General features: G+C 41.6%; 1 protein-coding gene across 1 annotated transcript; it reads right to left on the reverse strand.

Moving 5' to 3' along the window:
- Positions 1 to 579: 579 nt before the first annotated feature.
- Positions 580 to 8916, reverse strand: pnrc1 (proline rich nuclear receptor coactivator 1). Its single transcript, XM_003215549.4, has 2 exons — positions 8374 to 8916; positions 580 to 1627 (listed from the first exon to the last, which is right to left on the reverse strand). The coding sequence occupies exons 1-2, from the start codon at positions 8746 to 8748 to the stop codon at positions 1211 to 1213; spliced, it is 792 nt and encodes a 263-aa protein (XP_003215597.2). The 5' UTR covers positions 8749 to 8916; the 3' UTR covers positions 580 to 1210.
- Positions 8917 to 14246: the final 5330 nt, after the last annotated feature.

Raw genomic sequence — 14246 nt, forward strand, 5'->3', positions numbered from 1 at the left:
TGGATTCATATAATCTCTATAAATAAAAGTCAAAGTATGCCTAGCTGTCTGTCTGTATCACAAAGTCCATGGTTGGATAAAATTGGCTTTTGTGATGTCGCTGGGAAAGACAGGTGACATGTGTGAAAGAAAGAGCCACAAAGAGCCATGTTGCCATGGAGACATTGTGAAGTGGGCCCTCTCAAAAAGGAGAAAGGGCAAGGAAGGAAGGAAAGGGACAAAGAAGTAAAAGAAAGGAATGGAGAAAGAAGGGGAGGAGAACGAAAAAGAACAGAAGGGATGGGAAAGGGAAAGAAAGGCAATAGGAAGGGAAAAAGGTATGAGAGGAGGAAAAGAGAAAGGAGGAAAAGTGAAAGGGGCGGGCAGTGGCTCCTTTGACACTCAAGCAACGCTGAGTACATATGCTATCTTGCACTAAAGTATTCAACAGATATAGAAAGGCCAGTAAGGTGTAGTGAAAGCTCTTACAATACAACTGCAACATTTAAAAGTCACACCACTGATAAGACATTGGGATACCTCATATGTAACACACACCATTCATTCAGCTGGAAGAGCTCACAAAGAAGTACAACGAAGTAAGGGGAGGCCAAATTGTTTTATTTAAATTGTTTTTTGTTTTTGTTTTTTAAAAATAGCCAATTATCTCTGGCAGATAGCCTTGCTCCTCTTTGGCTAGAGAATAAGCAGTGCTAAGTTTGGGGGTTTTGTAAATCAAATTCCAATTTTATCTTTGCAAGGAGCAATTGAATTTAACTCCATAAACAATTTCAAACAAATTCATAATTTTTATGAAAGCTTCTTATGCAATGAAATATTGTGCCAACAATTTTAAAAATGTTCCAATAGTGCATCACTTATATTTTCACATTTCTTTTTTTGAACCTTGAGATGAACAATTTTTACAAAAATCTCAGTACCTTGTGCAAACATTGTCAGGTCTTTCCATATGTCGAGTGCACATGAGAAGTTGTCCATTATTATATACAAAACCACTGACCTCATGGGCAGTGTAAAATACATCCTTTCATAACAAAACTAAAATGTAGTTCAAAATATGAATATACACATTACATGATATACACTATTTACACAACCATAAAAAATAGAGGACAAGTTTGTGATTTTAAGATGTGACAGTCTTCTGGACATGATTTTGCAACAAGGTTTGTTTCAGATGCCTAGTACGTTCACTGTAAATATCCATGAGCTAGGCTTGGACTTTTAACAGAGTTTTTAGATGGACTGCCATCATCTCCTTGTTTTGGTCAGAATATTCAGCATTGCTTCCTACCCAGTGACTGGGAGGCTTTGGAAGGACACTGGGTGAAGGAGGGTCACTAAATTTTGCCCCAGCATAGTTTGCTTTTTGGCTGGCTTCAGTCAGAAAGATGGTTTTTTTCAGTTTCACATTTTCTGTGGTCTTCAGGGGCTTCTTTTCCTGCTTTTTAATGAGTTCAGGCGACACAGATTCTTGCCAAAAGTTATTTTCACCTTTTTTTGTAGCTGAGACTTTGTTTACCGGTATATTACATTTGTTCCTCTGTCTGCTTGTCTTTGATTGCTCACAAAGATGCATACCATGGGCAGGCTGATTTTCGGACTTTCCCAATCTGTTTTTGAACAACTGAAAAATAAAAATAAAGAAAATCCAATAAATATTTAACTATAATTGCACTTATTGGCTCAAAGGTATTTGTTATCAAAGGATAATATCCATTATACTATAACTGTAATTACTTATGTGTATAACCAACCTATGTACAAAGCTGCGGGTACAGCAAGACTCTTATGCCTTCCAAAGAATCTGTCAACATATTGTTTACTTACACAGGGCAACACTTAAGAACCATACTGAATCGAACCAAAGGGCTTTCTATGGCCAGTCTGTTGCTATAAATATCCAGCCTTTCCCCCCAAAACTGTGACACAAGGAAGCTCAAGAAACCTCTTCACACAGTAAAAGACATACAACAATACCCTAGCTTTTATTTCTTTGCCACCCATATCCAATCTTTTCACACCAACCTGAATGCCTTCCTCTCCATGGATCTGTTTAATCCCCCTTTAAACCTATTCAGTCTGGTCACCTCTTAGGACAGTAAATTCTACCATTTTAGTTTTTAAACAAATACTTCCTTCTATTTCAGTAGAGAGCACCAAGAACAAAGAAGAAAAGTTTCTGTATGTCCATATGATATGCCTGCTACTCATTGACTGCAGCACATCTGTCTATATTGCCATTGGAAATATACTGACATAGTTGAGGCAAGATAGACTAATGTTATTCCTCACAATTTGATCTGAATTTCTAATGCAGATATGGGATAAGCCCAACTAAGAAAATCAAAGAAGCTGCTTCTAACTCTTGGAAGAGAAATTATTCAGGAAATTGAGGAAATGTATGAAAAAAAACACACCTGATGCTTTATCGTTTTACATGGAAACTAGCCCCACTAAGTTTCAATGCCTGAAACAGTAAAAAGACTCTTTGAGAAATCCAATGTTCCCTGCCTTAAAAGGACAGCTAGTTCACACACGTCAGGGACATCCTGGATCTCAAGGGGAGCTGCTTTTCTGTTGCTAATGGAGTTGAAATTGTATTATCGGTCTTGTATTACCCTTTGTCCCTAATTCTCACATGTAGCCTTTGCTTGCACAGATATCCCTCCAGACCATCTTAATGCTGAAACAACATAAGAGACAAAATCATGTTACACTCTACCCCACCCCCTGAACTGTATAAATGTGTGCTATAACTGAGGCTTTAATATCATCCTATATGACATCTGAAGAAGTGGATTTATATCAGTCTGAAAGGTGTCATATCCCTGTCTCTTCCTTTCACCCTCTTTTTGAAAAATAAACCTGCGATTCTAATGCCATCAATTTCTTTGTTTTGTTTTTTAAGACGAAGGAGCCAGTGAAGTTTTGAAAACGAGATATTTTTGACATTTATTGCAATTTTGGATTTTGTTGTATTTTGCTGTATGGCCAACACACCAACTCCTGAATAATTTTCCTGGACTTTTTTTTCCATATATAAAAAAATGCACTGGAACTGGCACAAGCTCCGATCCAGGAAGGTTTATCACAGTAACCAAACTATCTCCTGGCTGCAGTTAGAAATAGAAGGTAGAATTGCAGGAAACTATAGCACCCCTGTTCTGTGCTAAACAGAATAACGATTTACCAGTTGCAACCCTAAGGGCTGCTGCTCCACATTTTCTACTCCAGCAGGAAGTACCTGCTAGAGAGGATTTGTCTGGCCTAAGCTGGACACAATGTTTTTATAGTTCACTATCTGGTTGTGGTATTGCAAATGATCTATCCTAATTTTTTGTCTCAGCAGGCTTTTGAAATCTATATCCCCGGGGGAAGTAATGCCTTTTGCTAAATGTTTTAGCAGTTTTGCAAGACATGTGTCGGCATATTATAGGTTTTTTTCCTGTCAGGAGCAACTTGAGAAACTGCAAGTTGCTTCTGGTATGAGAGAATTGGCTGTCTATAAGGATATTGCCCAGGAGATGCCCGGATGTTTGATGTTTTACCATCCTAGTGGGAGGCTTCTCTCATGTTCCCGCATGGGGAGCTGGAGCTGACAGAGGGAGTTCACATACTCTCCCTAGATTCGAACCGCCAACCTGTCGGTCAGCAGTCTGCCAGCACAAGGGCTTAACCCATTGTGCCACCAGGGCCTCCTGCCATACTGTAGTGACACACAAAGGTATACATTAGAGCAATGCACAATGGACATATATCCCACTGACGGCAGCATAACTGGAGTGATGTCTATAGGACCACTATGCATTCAGTATGAATACACATAGTAGCACGTTAACATGGCATTGCCTTTGTGCATTTACTATCCAAACAGCATTTACACTATGGGTAACATTCATGGGTATTTACTATTGATCCACATATGGTGCCTTGTGTTTGGTGTTCATCACAGAGGTTGCGTAACATTGTTAACTCCACCATCAGAGGTGATGCAATGTAGGATCTCAACCATAATGTGTCATGAACGCAGGATAAAAATAAAAATAAAGGAAAAAATACACTTCAGCAAAGGCAATAAAAGCCCAACTTTGATCATTGTCGTGCATAATGGGGTTTTCTTTAGATTTATTCAGATGAGGTTTGTTATTGCCTCCCTCTTAAACTCAATTTCAGGCATGCTAACTCAATAATATGTTCGAGTTATTGCAATGGTCTTTGTTTATATGTGTATGCATTGGATTATGATCTAAATATTGTCAAAATGATAGTACCAATTCAAATAAACAGGAATATTATAGTAAGTCAGACCTTTGCAACCTTTAAACATTTGGGTATTTCCAAATTCACTGGACAGCTATTCCATCTTTCCCCTCTAAATACATGTGTGGCAAGGAGAGCAGAAGAAAAAAACGAAGAAACAGTGGGACCATTACAAATGTGATACACTAAGTATCTTGAAAACTGTATAAATAAGGAAGGTTGAATAAACTTTTTTTATCTAGAAGCATTTTTTGTTTTTGTTTTTTTTAAGCCGGACGACAAAATTCCCAAGAAATTAACAGAACACAGTCCACATTAGAAATATTTCAACTACAATCCTAGTCATGCTTCTGAGACATAAGCTCCTCTAAAATCCATTAGAATTTTTTGCTGAGGGAACAAAGGGTCACACAGTTTAATTCCAATAGTCTACTGAGTATATGCAATTTCAAATAGTCCTGCAGCCATATAGTCAAGACATTTTTTAAAAAACAAAACAAAACAGATCTGGGTCTTTAAGTATAGATGAACACCCTTTGAGCAAAGAGATCTGGCTGGCTCAGATTACTTCCTCCAAAAGGCACCACTAGATTTCAATGTTCTTTAAAAGCAGTGTTTCTTAAGCTATCTAATGTAGAGACCAATATTTTCTTTCTCCGATATGAGGTGAATTGATAGGCTATTTGTCCCATTGGTTATAGTTGACTCCTTTCTCCAGGGAAGATTTTTCCATGGACTGAAAGCAAGTGGCTGGGATCAATCAACAGACTAGGATTGATTTACAGACCACCCCAAGTGGGACATGTCTGGCTAAAACAGAAAACCAGAACGGAGAGAACCTAAATTTCAGTCCATTATTCCTGGCAAAATTGCCTCAGGTCTTGTCATTGTTTTCTCATAAATCCCAAGCTTTGGAATTTTAATTTTTAATACTGTTGTGTAGTCTTGTAAATTTTGTTTATACCTACTTCTCCATTTACTTCCAATTATACTGCATTGTATTTTTAATAACTTGTTTCACAACTGTATTGCATTACTTTATTCGCACTACTTCTTCCTTCCCTGCATGCACAAATATACATTATTTCAGACTGTCTGCCTTTGGCAAGGATGGCTTTTTGTTGTTGTGTTACTTTCCCAACAAGATAATACGAAAACATCTAAACTAAAATTCCAAAAAGATTTGGTAAAAAGGCTTGTGTACGCTGATGGTGTTATATAAATTACAGATTTAGCATCCTTAAATGCTACAAAAATCCATAACTGTACCCATGTGTGGCTATGGATCCAATGCTATGGATTCCTGGAATTTATAGTTTAATGAGACACCAGGGCAACCTGGAAGGGAAGGCTAAGGATCATATAAAACTACAACTCCCATGATTCCGTTGCACTGAACCATGGCAGTTAAAGTGGTGCCAAACTGTATTAATTCTACACCTAAGCACACATAAATGAATTTCGTGTTTGTAAACTTTGTAAAGGGGTCTAATTAGAGATATGGAAATATTCCCAAATCTAAGAATACCTGAAACCCTTTCGGTCTCAAGCATTTCAGATAACAAAAACATGTTACAAACAAGGTAGGTTCTGTAGGTTTGTTCTTGAATTTGTATGTAAGTTGAAACAGGTACTCCAGCCAAATTATACACACAAACACACACACATATAAGGTAGCTTTGGATCACATAGCGAAATATGAACATCCCCTTGGTGCTTGTTTTGCTGTCTGTGCCCATTCAGAAGATTGCACCTCACTCCTCACTTTCTGTCCCTGTGATAACTAGATTTTGAAAAAAAAATGGCTTGCTGTGGAAACAAGGATTGGTGATAATACTTCAGTGGAGACTCTTCCAGGAGTGAATTTCCCTTCCTAGGAGTAGATTTCTCTCACTTCCTGTTGTCTCACCCCTATTCTTAAGTGTGAGTTTTTTGTAAATCAGATGTTTGTAACTCGGACTATTAGATTATGGCCTGTTAGAATCATAACCTATTGAGGATTATGACTCCAATAGGTTAGCAGAGTTTCAGGAGTGTTAGTTTATTGGATAATGGAAGATCACTGAGCGTGTAAATACCAGTAGCTTGTTTCTATTTGATGCTCTCAGCAGACAAAGATTCAAGTAGACTTCTTTAAAATAACATGTTTTTTTTTAAAAAAACTCACAACTTCATGTATTTAAATATACAGGTACATTTCTTGTCAGGTTAAGCTTTAAAACATTTCAGCTTATATCTTTAATTTATAGTCTTCAACAATCTCTTTAAAACTATATTGCTCTGTACAGCTCTACTTTTATAGAAACTGGATTTGGTTTGGCTTGGGGCCGCTGGTTTCTCTGCCGATGCTCAACTTTGGACTCCTGTGCTTTAGTGGGGACTTTTGTTTTTGTTTTCAAATTTAATTTAATTAATTAATTTATTTTGTGGAGACTTCTCTTAATTTTCTCACTGGCTCAAATTTTTGGATTTCTGGATCATGTGATTTTTTATATTATATTAGGATGTTTTAATGCTTTGTCTTAGTATTTAAATGTTGCATGTGCATGCATTTAATGGTTTTAATAATTTTAATTTATAGCTATATGTTAGTGTTTAGTTGTTATGATTTCTTCTATTATATGTATGTTGGCACTGAATTTCTGCCATTAGTATGTTGTAAACCGCCTTGAGTTCCCTCCAGGGGTAAGAAAGGCAGTATATAAATATTATATAGTATATAAATAAATGAATGTTTATTACTGATTACTGAGATTAGCAAAATATACTATTTAATTGATGAGTCTCCACAATAATTGCATTATATTTATACACTGTGTATTTGCAATGTGACACTGAAGTGGCCAAACTGTAAGCCACTCTGAGTCTCTTTCAGGGTGAGAAGAGTGGGATAGAAATATAGTAAATAAATAAATACTTCCAAGGAACTCAAGCCTCAACTGATTTCTGACTTCTAACACTGGCTTCTGTACTCAAACACTCAAGCCTCAACTATCCTCCTCTGTAAAACTGCATTTTAAACAGTTACTGAACCAGTCCCTCCCACTGCCTCAAGTATATAGAGCTAAGAATAAGAATAATAAATAATAAACTTTATTTATAGACCACCTTATCTCCCCTAAGGGACTCAGGGCGGTTTCCAAATGTACGGCAACCATTCAATGCCAGAAGAAAATTATACAAAACTGTATACATCAAGACAAAGCACATTAGACAATATAAACAACCTAACTGTAGCTTAATAAACAAAACGACGACCAACAGAAGACTAACAATGAAAAAGAAATACAAATTAAAACATAAAATTTTATTTAAAAAACCCTGCCAAAACATATATATATTCTAACACTGGTATCTGATTCAAACAGACTCAAGCCTCAACTGTCATCCTGTCATCTTTTTAAAACTGCATTCTAAACAGTTGCTGAGCCAGTGACATGGTCTGCAGCCTGTCCCACTGCCTCAAGTACTAAAGCTAAGAAAACTGCAGACCAATGAAAACATATATTTCGGGGGATTATTGCCGCATTATAAACCACGCATGGACAAACTTGGGCCCTCCAGGTGTTTTGGACTTCAACTAATTGTAGGAGTTGAAGTCCAAAGCACCTGGAGGACTGAAGTTTGCCTACGCCTGTTATAAACAGACAAAACATTGGACAGAGGCTTGAGAAGGTTGCTATCACCAACAGGGACTGCCTATACAGAGGGTCTCCCAAGCCCTGCCCACACTCAAGAGCGCCTCCAAAGGCCCCCTTAGCCCCGCCTCCTCCTTTCCTTCCCCTCCGGCCATTGGCCACCGCGCTGCCGTCACGTCCCCCGCAGATTGGCCTCCGTCTGCCAAAGGGGCTAAATCGGGCTTTGTTGCTGGGCGCCAACAGAGGCTGCGATTGGTGGATCCTTTCGACCTATCAGCGCCCGCCCGCGGAGCCTCACTTCGCCCTTTCCAAATATCACAAGCGAGAGACGTAACGGAAACTTCCTCCAGAGCCCCGCCCCCTTTCTTCCTCCCCTCCCCTCGGAAGTCTGCGCTCGCCGCTCCCTCAAAGGCTGAGCAACGAACAGCATCTTCCTCGCGCGTCCCCGCCCCCCATTTCCCCAATGCCTTACTTCTTTCCTGAGGGGTTTGCTGGCCTCTTTAGTGGGGGTTGTTTCCAAGCGCGGCTCTGAGGGGGGCTGGGCCTGGTGGCGTCCGCGCGCCGTCTCCTGCGCGGCGCTCCGTCGGTGCTGCTGGTACTGCTGGTAGCGGCTCTGCGCGAGGCCCGAGGCGGCGCCCGCGCGCAGCTTGCCCCTCCGCCGCCTCACCCGCTTGAGCGCCGGCCGCGCGCCGCCTCCTGCATGCCCCACCTGGGCAGGGCCACCGTCGCCGCTGTAGTCGCCCCTCAGGAGGCGCTGGAAGAAGAAGGCCGCCGGGAGCTGCAGGGCGCCCTCCGCGCCGAGCGGGAGGCGGGCCAGGAAAGGGGAGGGCGCCGTGGTGGTCACCATGGCCGGAGGATGAGGAAAGAGAGAGACGGTGGTCGGGAAGGAAGGAGAGAAGGGGTCGGGACGCAGGGATGCGGCTGCTGAGCGTCCGCTTTCGCGCGCTGGCGGAGCGGTCAGATCCGCTGCTAAGAGAACATGGCGGGGGAGTGGAAAGGAGCGCCACAACGCCCCGCTGTTGTTAGTAGAGGCCGCCGCCCCGCCCACCACCCCCGGGCCAATCGGCGTCAAGCAAGTTCCGCCTTGCTTCTTCCTTACCCAATCGCCCGGGAGGTTGCGTCTTGAGCGGCCAATCAAGAGAGACACAAACACTGTACAAGGCCACGCCCTCTTCCCAGACGATTTCTTTCCTTGGGGGTGGGGAGGGGGTGCAGCTACATAGCAGAATGAATGCACTTTCATCCCTCACAACCTCAGAGGATGCCTGCCATAGATGAGAGGGGGAAACGTCAGGAGAGAATGCTTCTGGAACATGGCCATACAGCCAAGAGAACTCACAGCAATCACTTTGACACCGCTTTTAACAGCTGCGGCTCAATGCTACGGAGTCATAACACTTGTAGTTTCACAATGGCTAGCATCTGCCAAAGAATGCTGCTGCATCGCCAAACTACAGCTCCCAGGATGCCATAGCATTGGGCCTTGCTCGTTCAAGTGGAGTCAACCCGCATTAATTCGACAGTAGGTGCACCCTTAGTCAGCGCAGCGAAAGCCACTTGCATTCAGTCATAGAATCATAGAGTTGGAAGAGACCTCGTGGGCCATCCAGTCCAACTCACTGCCAAGATGCAGAAAAATCGCATTCAAAGCACCCCTGACAGATGGCCATCTAGCCTCTGTTTAGAAGCCTCCAAAGAAGGAGCCTCTACCACACTCCAGGGCAGAGAGTTCCATTGCTGAACAGCTCTCCCAGTGAGGAAGTTCTTAATGTTCAGGTGGAATATTTCCTATAGTTTGAAGCCATTGTTCCACGTCCTAGTCTCAAGGACAGCAGAAAACAAGCTTGCTCCCTCTTTCCCATGATTTTCCCTCACATATTCATACATGGGCCTCATCATATCTCCTCTCAGCTTTCTCTTCTGCTGGCTAAAAATGCCCAGCTCTTTAAGCCACTCCTCATAGGGCATGTTCTCCAGACCCTTGATCATTTTAGTCCCCATCCTCTGGACACATTCCAGCATGTTAACATCTTCCTTAAATTGTGGTGCCCAGAACTGGACACAGTATTCCAGTCTGCAAAGGGATCTTGCCACTTCCTTAGAGAGAGAGAGAGAGAGAGGGAGAGAGTGAAGTTGCTAGCCTAAGCTTTCCTAGATCAAAGTCATTTTCTCAAATGAATGACTTCAGTCCAAGAAAGCTTATCAAAATACTCCCAAATTGTGGCTGAAATACTGGCACCTTTGCATTCTGGTGAATCAGGGCCTTTCCACACAGTCATATAACCCAGAATATCAAGGCCCATAATAATTATGTATTATTATGTTTATTCATATCCTGCTTTTTCTCTCTATGCAGAAATTCAAAGCAGTTCACAATTAAAAGCATTACAATACAACTTAAAATATATAAAACAGTATTAAAAATCATCAATATTAAAAACAATTTAGGTTAAAACCATAAAAGCACATAGAACCACAGCACCCCTGGCCAGATCAAAAATACCATCTTTAAAAGCCTGCCAGAATTAGGTTTCAGCCTGCTAATGGAAGGACACCAGGGAGAGAGCCATTCTGGTTTTCCTGGGAAGAAGGGAATTCTGGAGTCCAGGGGCAGCCACCGAGAAAGAAGGCCCGCTCTCTCTTTCCCACCAACCGAGCTTGAGATAGAGGTGGGAATGAGAGAAGGGCCACTCCTGTAGATCTCAGGACCCCGGCATGTTTGTACAAGGGGATGCAGTTGGCTAAATAGCCTGGACCTGAATAGTCTAATCCACAATATCTGCTTTGAACAGGGTTATCTGAGTCCAAACAGCTATATAATCCAGTTCAATGTGGATTTTATGCAGCTGTGTGGATGAGGTCTCAGTGTACATAAACTTTGTCTCCTGCACAAAATTATTGCACATCTTGTGTATGAAATTTATTTCAGGCAGTGTTTATATGGAACATAAGTGATTTTCGTGCTTATATTTGGATCTCACATCCAAGACATATCATTCATATACTGTATATGCAATCATTCCAAAATCCAGCCGATTTGTGGTCTCAAGCATTTTAGATAAGGGAGACTCAATGTGTACCAGCTTCAACCAATAAATGTGGTTGGACACCATTTGAACTGCCCTGGCTCAGTGCTATGGAATCCTAGAAGTTGTAGTTTGGTGAGGCACCAGCACTCTTGGACAGAGCAGGCTAGATATTTTGTAGAACTACCATTTCCCATGATTTCATACCATTGAACCATAGCAGCTGGAGTGGTGTCAAATTGCATTCATTCTGCAATTTAGATACATTCTGGGTTGCTGTGAGTTTTCTGGGTTGTATGGCTATGTTCCAGAAACACTATCTCCTGATGTTTCACCTGCATCTATGGCAGGCATCCTCAGAGGTGGTGAGGTCTGTTGAAAACTATTCAAGAGGGGTTTATATATTTGTGGAAAATCCAGGGTGGAAGAAAGAACTCTGGTCTGTTTGAGGCAAGTGTGAATGTTACAATTGGCTACCTTGATTAGCATTGAATGGCCTTGCAGCTTCAAGGACTGGCTGCTTACTGTCTGGGGGAATCCTTTGTTAGCCCTGTTGGCCCTGATTGTTTCCTGTCTGGAATTCCCCTGTCTTCTGAGTGTTGTTCTTTATTTACTGTCTTGATTTTAGAGGGTTTTTTAAATATTGGTAGCCAAATATTGTTCATTTGCATGTTTTCCTCCTTTCTGTTGTAATTGTCCACATGCTTGTGGATTTCAATAGCTTTTCTGTGTAGTCTGACATGGTAACATCCTAACAAAGGATTCCTACGTACCTACACCTACGTACCCACCAGCAAGACACTACACTTGGAGGGCCATCATACTCGGTCAAGGAGTGATTGCCTAAGTAAGCAGATATATAAACCCCTATTGCCTAGTTTTCAACAGACCTCACAACTTCTGAGGATGCCTGCCATTGATACAGGTGTAACGTCAGGTGATCATGGCAATACAGCCCGAAAAACTCACAGCAACCCAATGATTCCGACTATGAAAGCCTTCGACAACATTCTCTTGAAGTGCTACAAGATCCCTTTACATGTTGATATTCCAGCCTCTATAACTTTGTAGCCTAGCCACTTGGCATTCAATGTGTTTTACTTCTGAGTAAACAAGCATAGGCTCACATTGTTGGAGATGCGAATGAAATATGCCACAAACAAGCCTTTTTGCCCCGCCTCTGTTGCCTTGCGCGCTGGCCAATCAGAAGCGCGCAGAGTGATCTGAGGAAGTTCCCCCGCAGGCAGCTGGCGAGACTGGCAGAGGTGACGGCTGGAGGAGCTATGCATGGAGCGCATGCGCACAACAGCCCTTTCTCCTTGACGCTTCTGGCCAAACAAAGCCTACTTATGCAGTGCTCATATTCTTCCAAATAGCAGCATGTAGCAGCTTCTGCATCTTAAAAAACCCCAAACGCTACCATTGTGGGCAGAATGTACAGTGCCATATAGTACTTCTGCTACATGTGTTCTCATTCTTGCAAAGATAAAGCCCCTGACACAAACCGTGGAGCGCCTTTTCTTACCATATTGACAGAGAAACTGATGCTACTATGCCTGTTGACTCAGAATAAAGTGTTATTATGTTGAGTGAGGCATATACCCACGTGATAGTTCAATCTTAAAGGTGCTTGCTAAGCAGCGAGGTAAGACTGAATGTAATCTCTGACTAAACCTGTCGATGAATATACATGAAGCTTTGTCTCTTCAGTTACTTTTTAGTGGGCCTTTTGGGTGCACCTACACTGTAGAATGAGCTGGAATGGGCCACTTCACAACAGATGACCACCAGATCTTCTATTGTGAACAAGAAGAGCACTGAAGAAATGGAGTAGCCTTCATAATTAAAGTTGTTAAAGCAGTGCTTCGATACAACCCAAAAAATGATAGAATGATCTCAATTTGAGTTCAAGGTAAGCCATTTAACATCTCAGCAATCCAAATATACCACAGATGCTGAAGAAGCAGAAGTAGATCAGTTCTATGAGGATCTGCAGCACCTACTGGATAATACACCAAAAAGAGACATTATTCTCATTACAGGAGATTGGAATGCTAAGGTGGGCAGTCAAATGACAATTGGTATCACAGGCAAGCATGGTTTGGGACAACAAAATGAAGCAGGATGCACGCTGATAGAATTTTGCCAGGAAAACTCACTGTGCATAACACACACTCTCTTCCAACAACCGAAAAGATGGCTTTATACATGGACTTCACCAGATGGTCAACACCGAAATCAGATTGACTACATCCTTTGCAGCCAAAGGTGGTGGACATCCATCCAGTCGGTGAAAGCAAGACCTGGAGCTGACTGTAGTTCAGATCACAAACTACTTATTGCACAATTTGGAAAGAGACTAAAGAGAATGGGGAAAACACAGAGACCAGTTAGATATGATCTCACAAATATTCCTAGTGAATATGCAGTGGAAGTTAAGAATAGATTTAAGGGACTAGATTTAATAAATAGAGTCCCAGAAGAACTATGGACAGAAGTTCACAACATTGCTCAGGAGGCAGCAACAAAGTATGTCCCAAAGAAGAAGAAAACCAAGAAGGCAAGATGGTTGTCTGCTGAGACAATGGAAGTAGCCCAAGAAAGAAGGAAGGCGAAAGGAAACAGTGATGAAGGATATATGCCAAATTAAATGCACAATTCCAGAGGTTAGCCAGAAGAGACAAGGAACTATTTCTAAACAAGCAATGCATGGAAGTGGAAGAAGACAATAGAATAGGAAGGACAAGAGACTCTTTCAAAAAATTAGAAACATCGGAGGTAAATTTCAGGCAAAAATGGGCATGAGCAAAAACAAAGATGGCAAGGACCTAACAGAAGAGATCAAGGTCCTTGCCAAAGATGGCAAGGACCTAACACAAGAGAAGATGGAGAGACTATACATAAGATCTGTATAGGAAAGATAATAATATCGAGGATAGCTTTGACAGTGTGATGAGTGAATTAGAACCAGACATCCTGAGGAGTGAGGTTGAATGGGCCTTAAGAAGCATTGCTAATAAGAAGGCAGCAAGAGACGACGGGATCCCAGCTGAGTTGTTTAAAATCTTGAAAGATGATTCTGTAAAGGTGATGCATGCCATATGCCAGCAAATATGGAAAGCAAAAGAATGGCCATCAGATTGGAAAAATAAATTTATATTCCCCATACCAAAAAAGGAAAACGCTAAAGAATGCTCAAACTTTCGTACAGTAGCACTTATTTCACATGCCAGTAAGGTAATGCTCAAGATCCTGCAAGGTAGACTCCAGCAATACATGGAGCGAGAGTGGCCAGATGTCCAAGCTGGGTTTAGAAAAG

This window comes from Anolis carolinensis, chromosome 1 (genome assembly GCF_035594765.1).
Source record: "Anolis carolinensis isolate JA03-04 chromosome 1, rAnoCar3.1.pri, whole genome shotgun sequence".
NCBI lineage: Eukaryota > Metazoa > Chordata > Lepidosauria > Squamata > Dactyloidae > Anolis > Anolis carolinensis.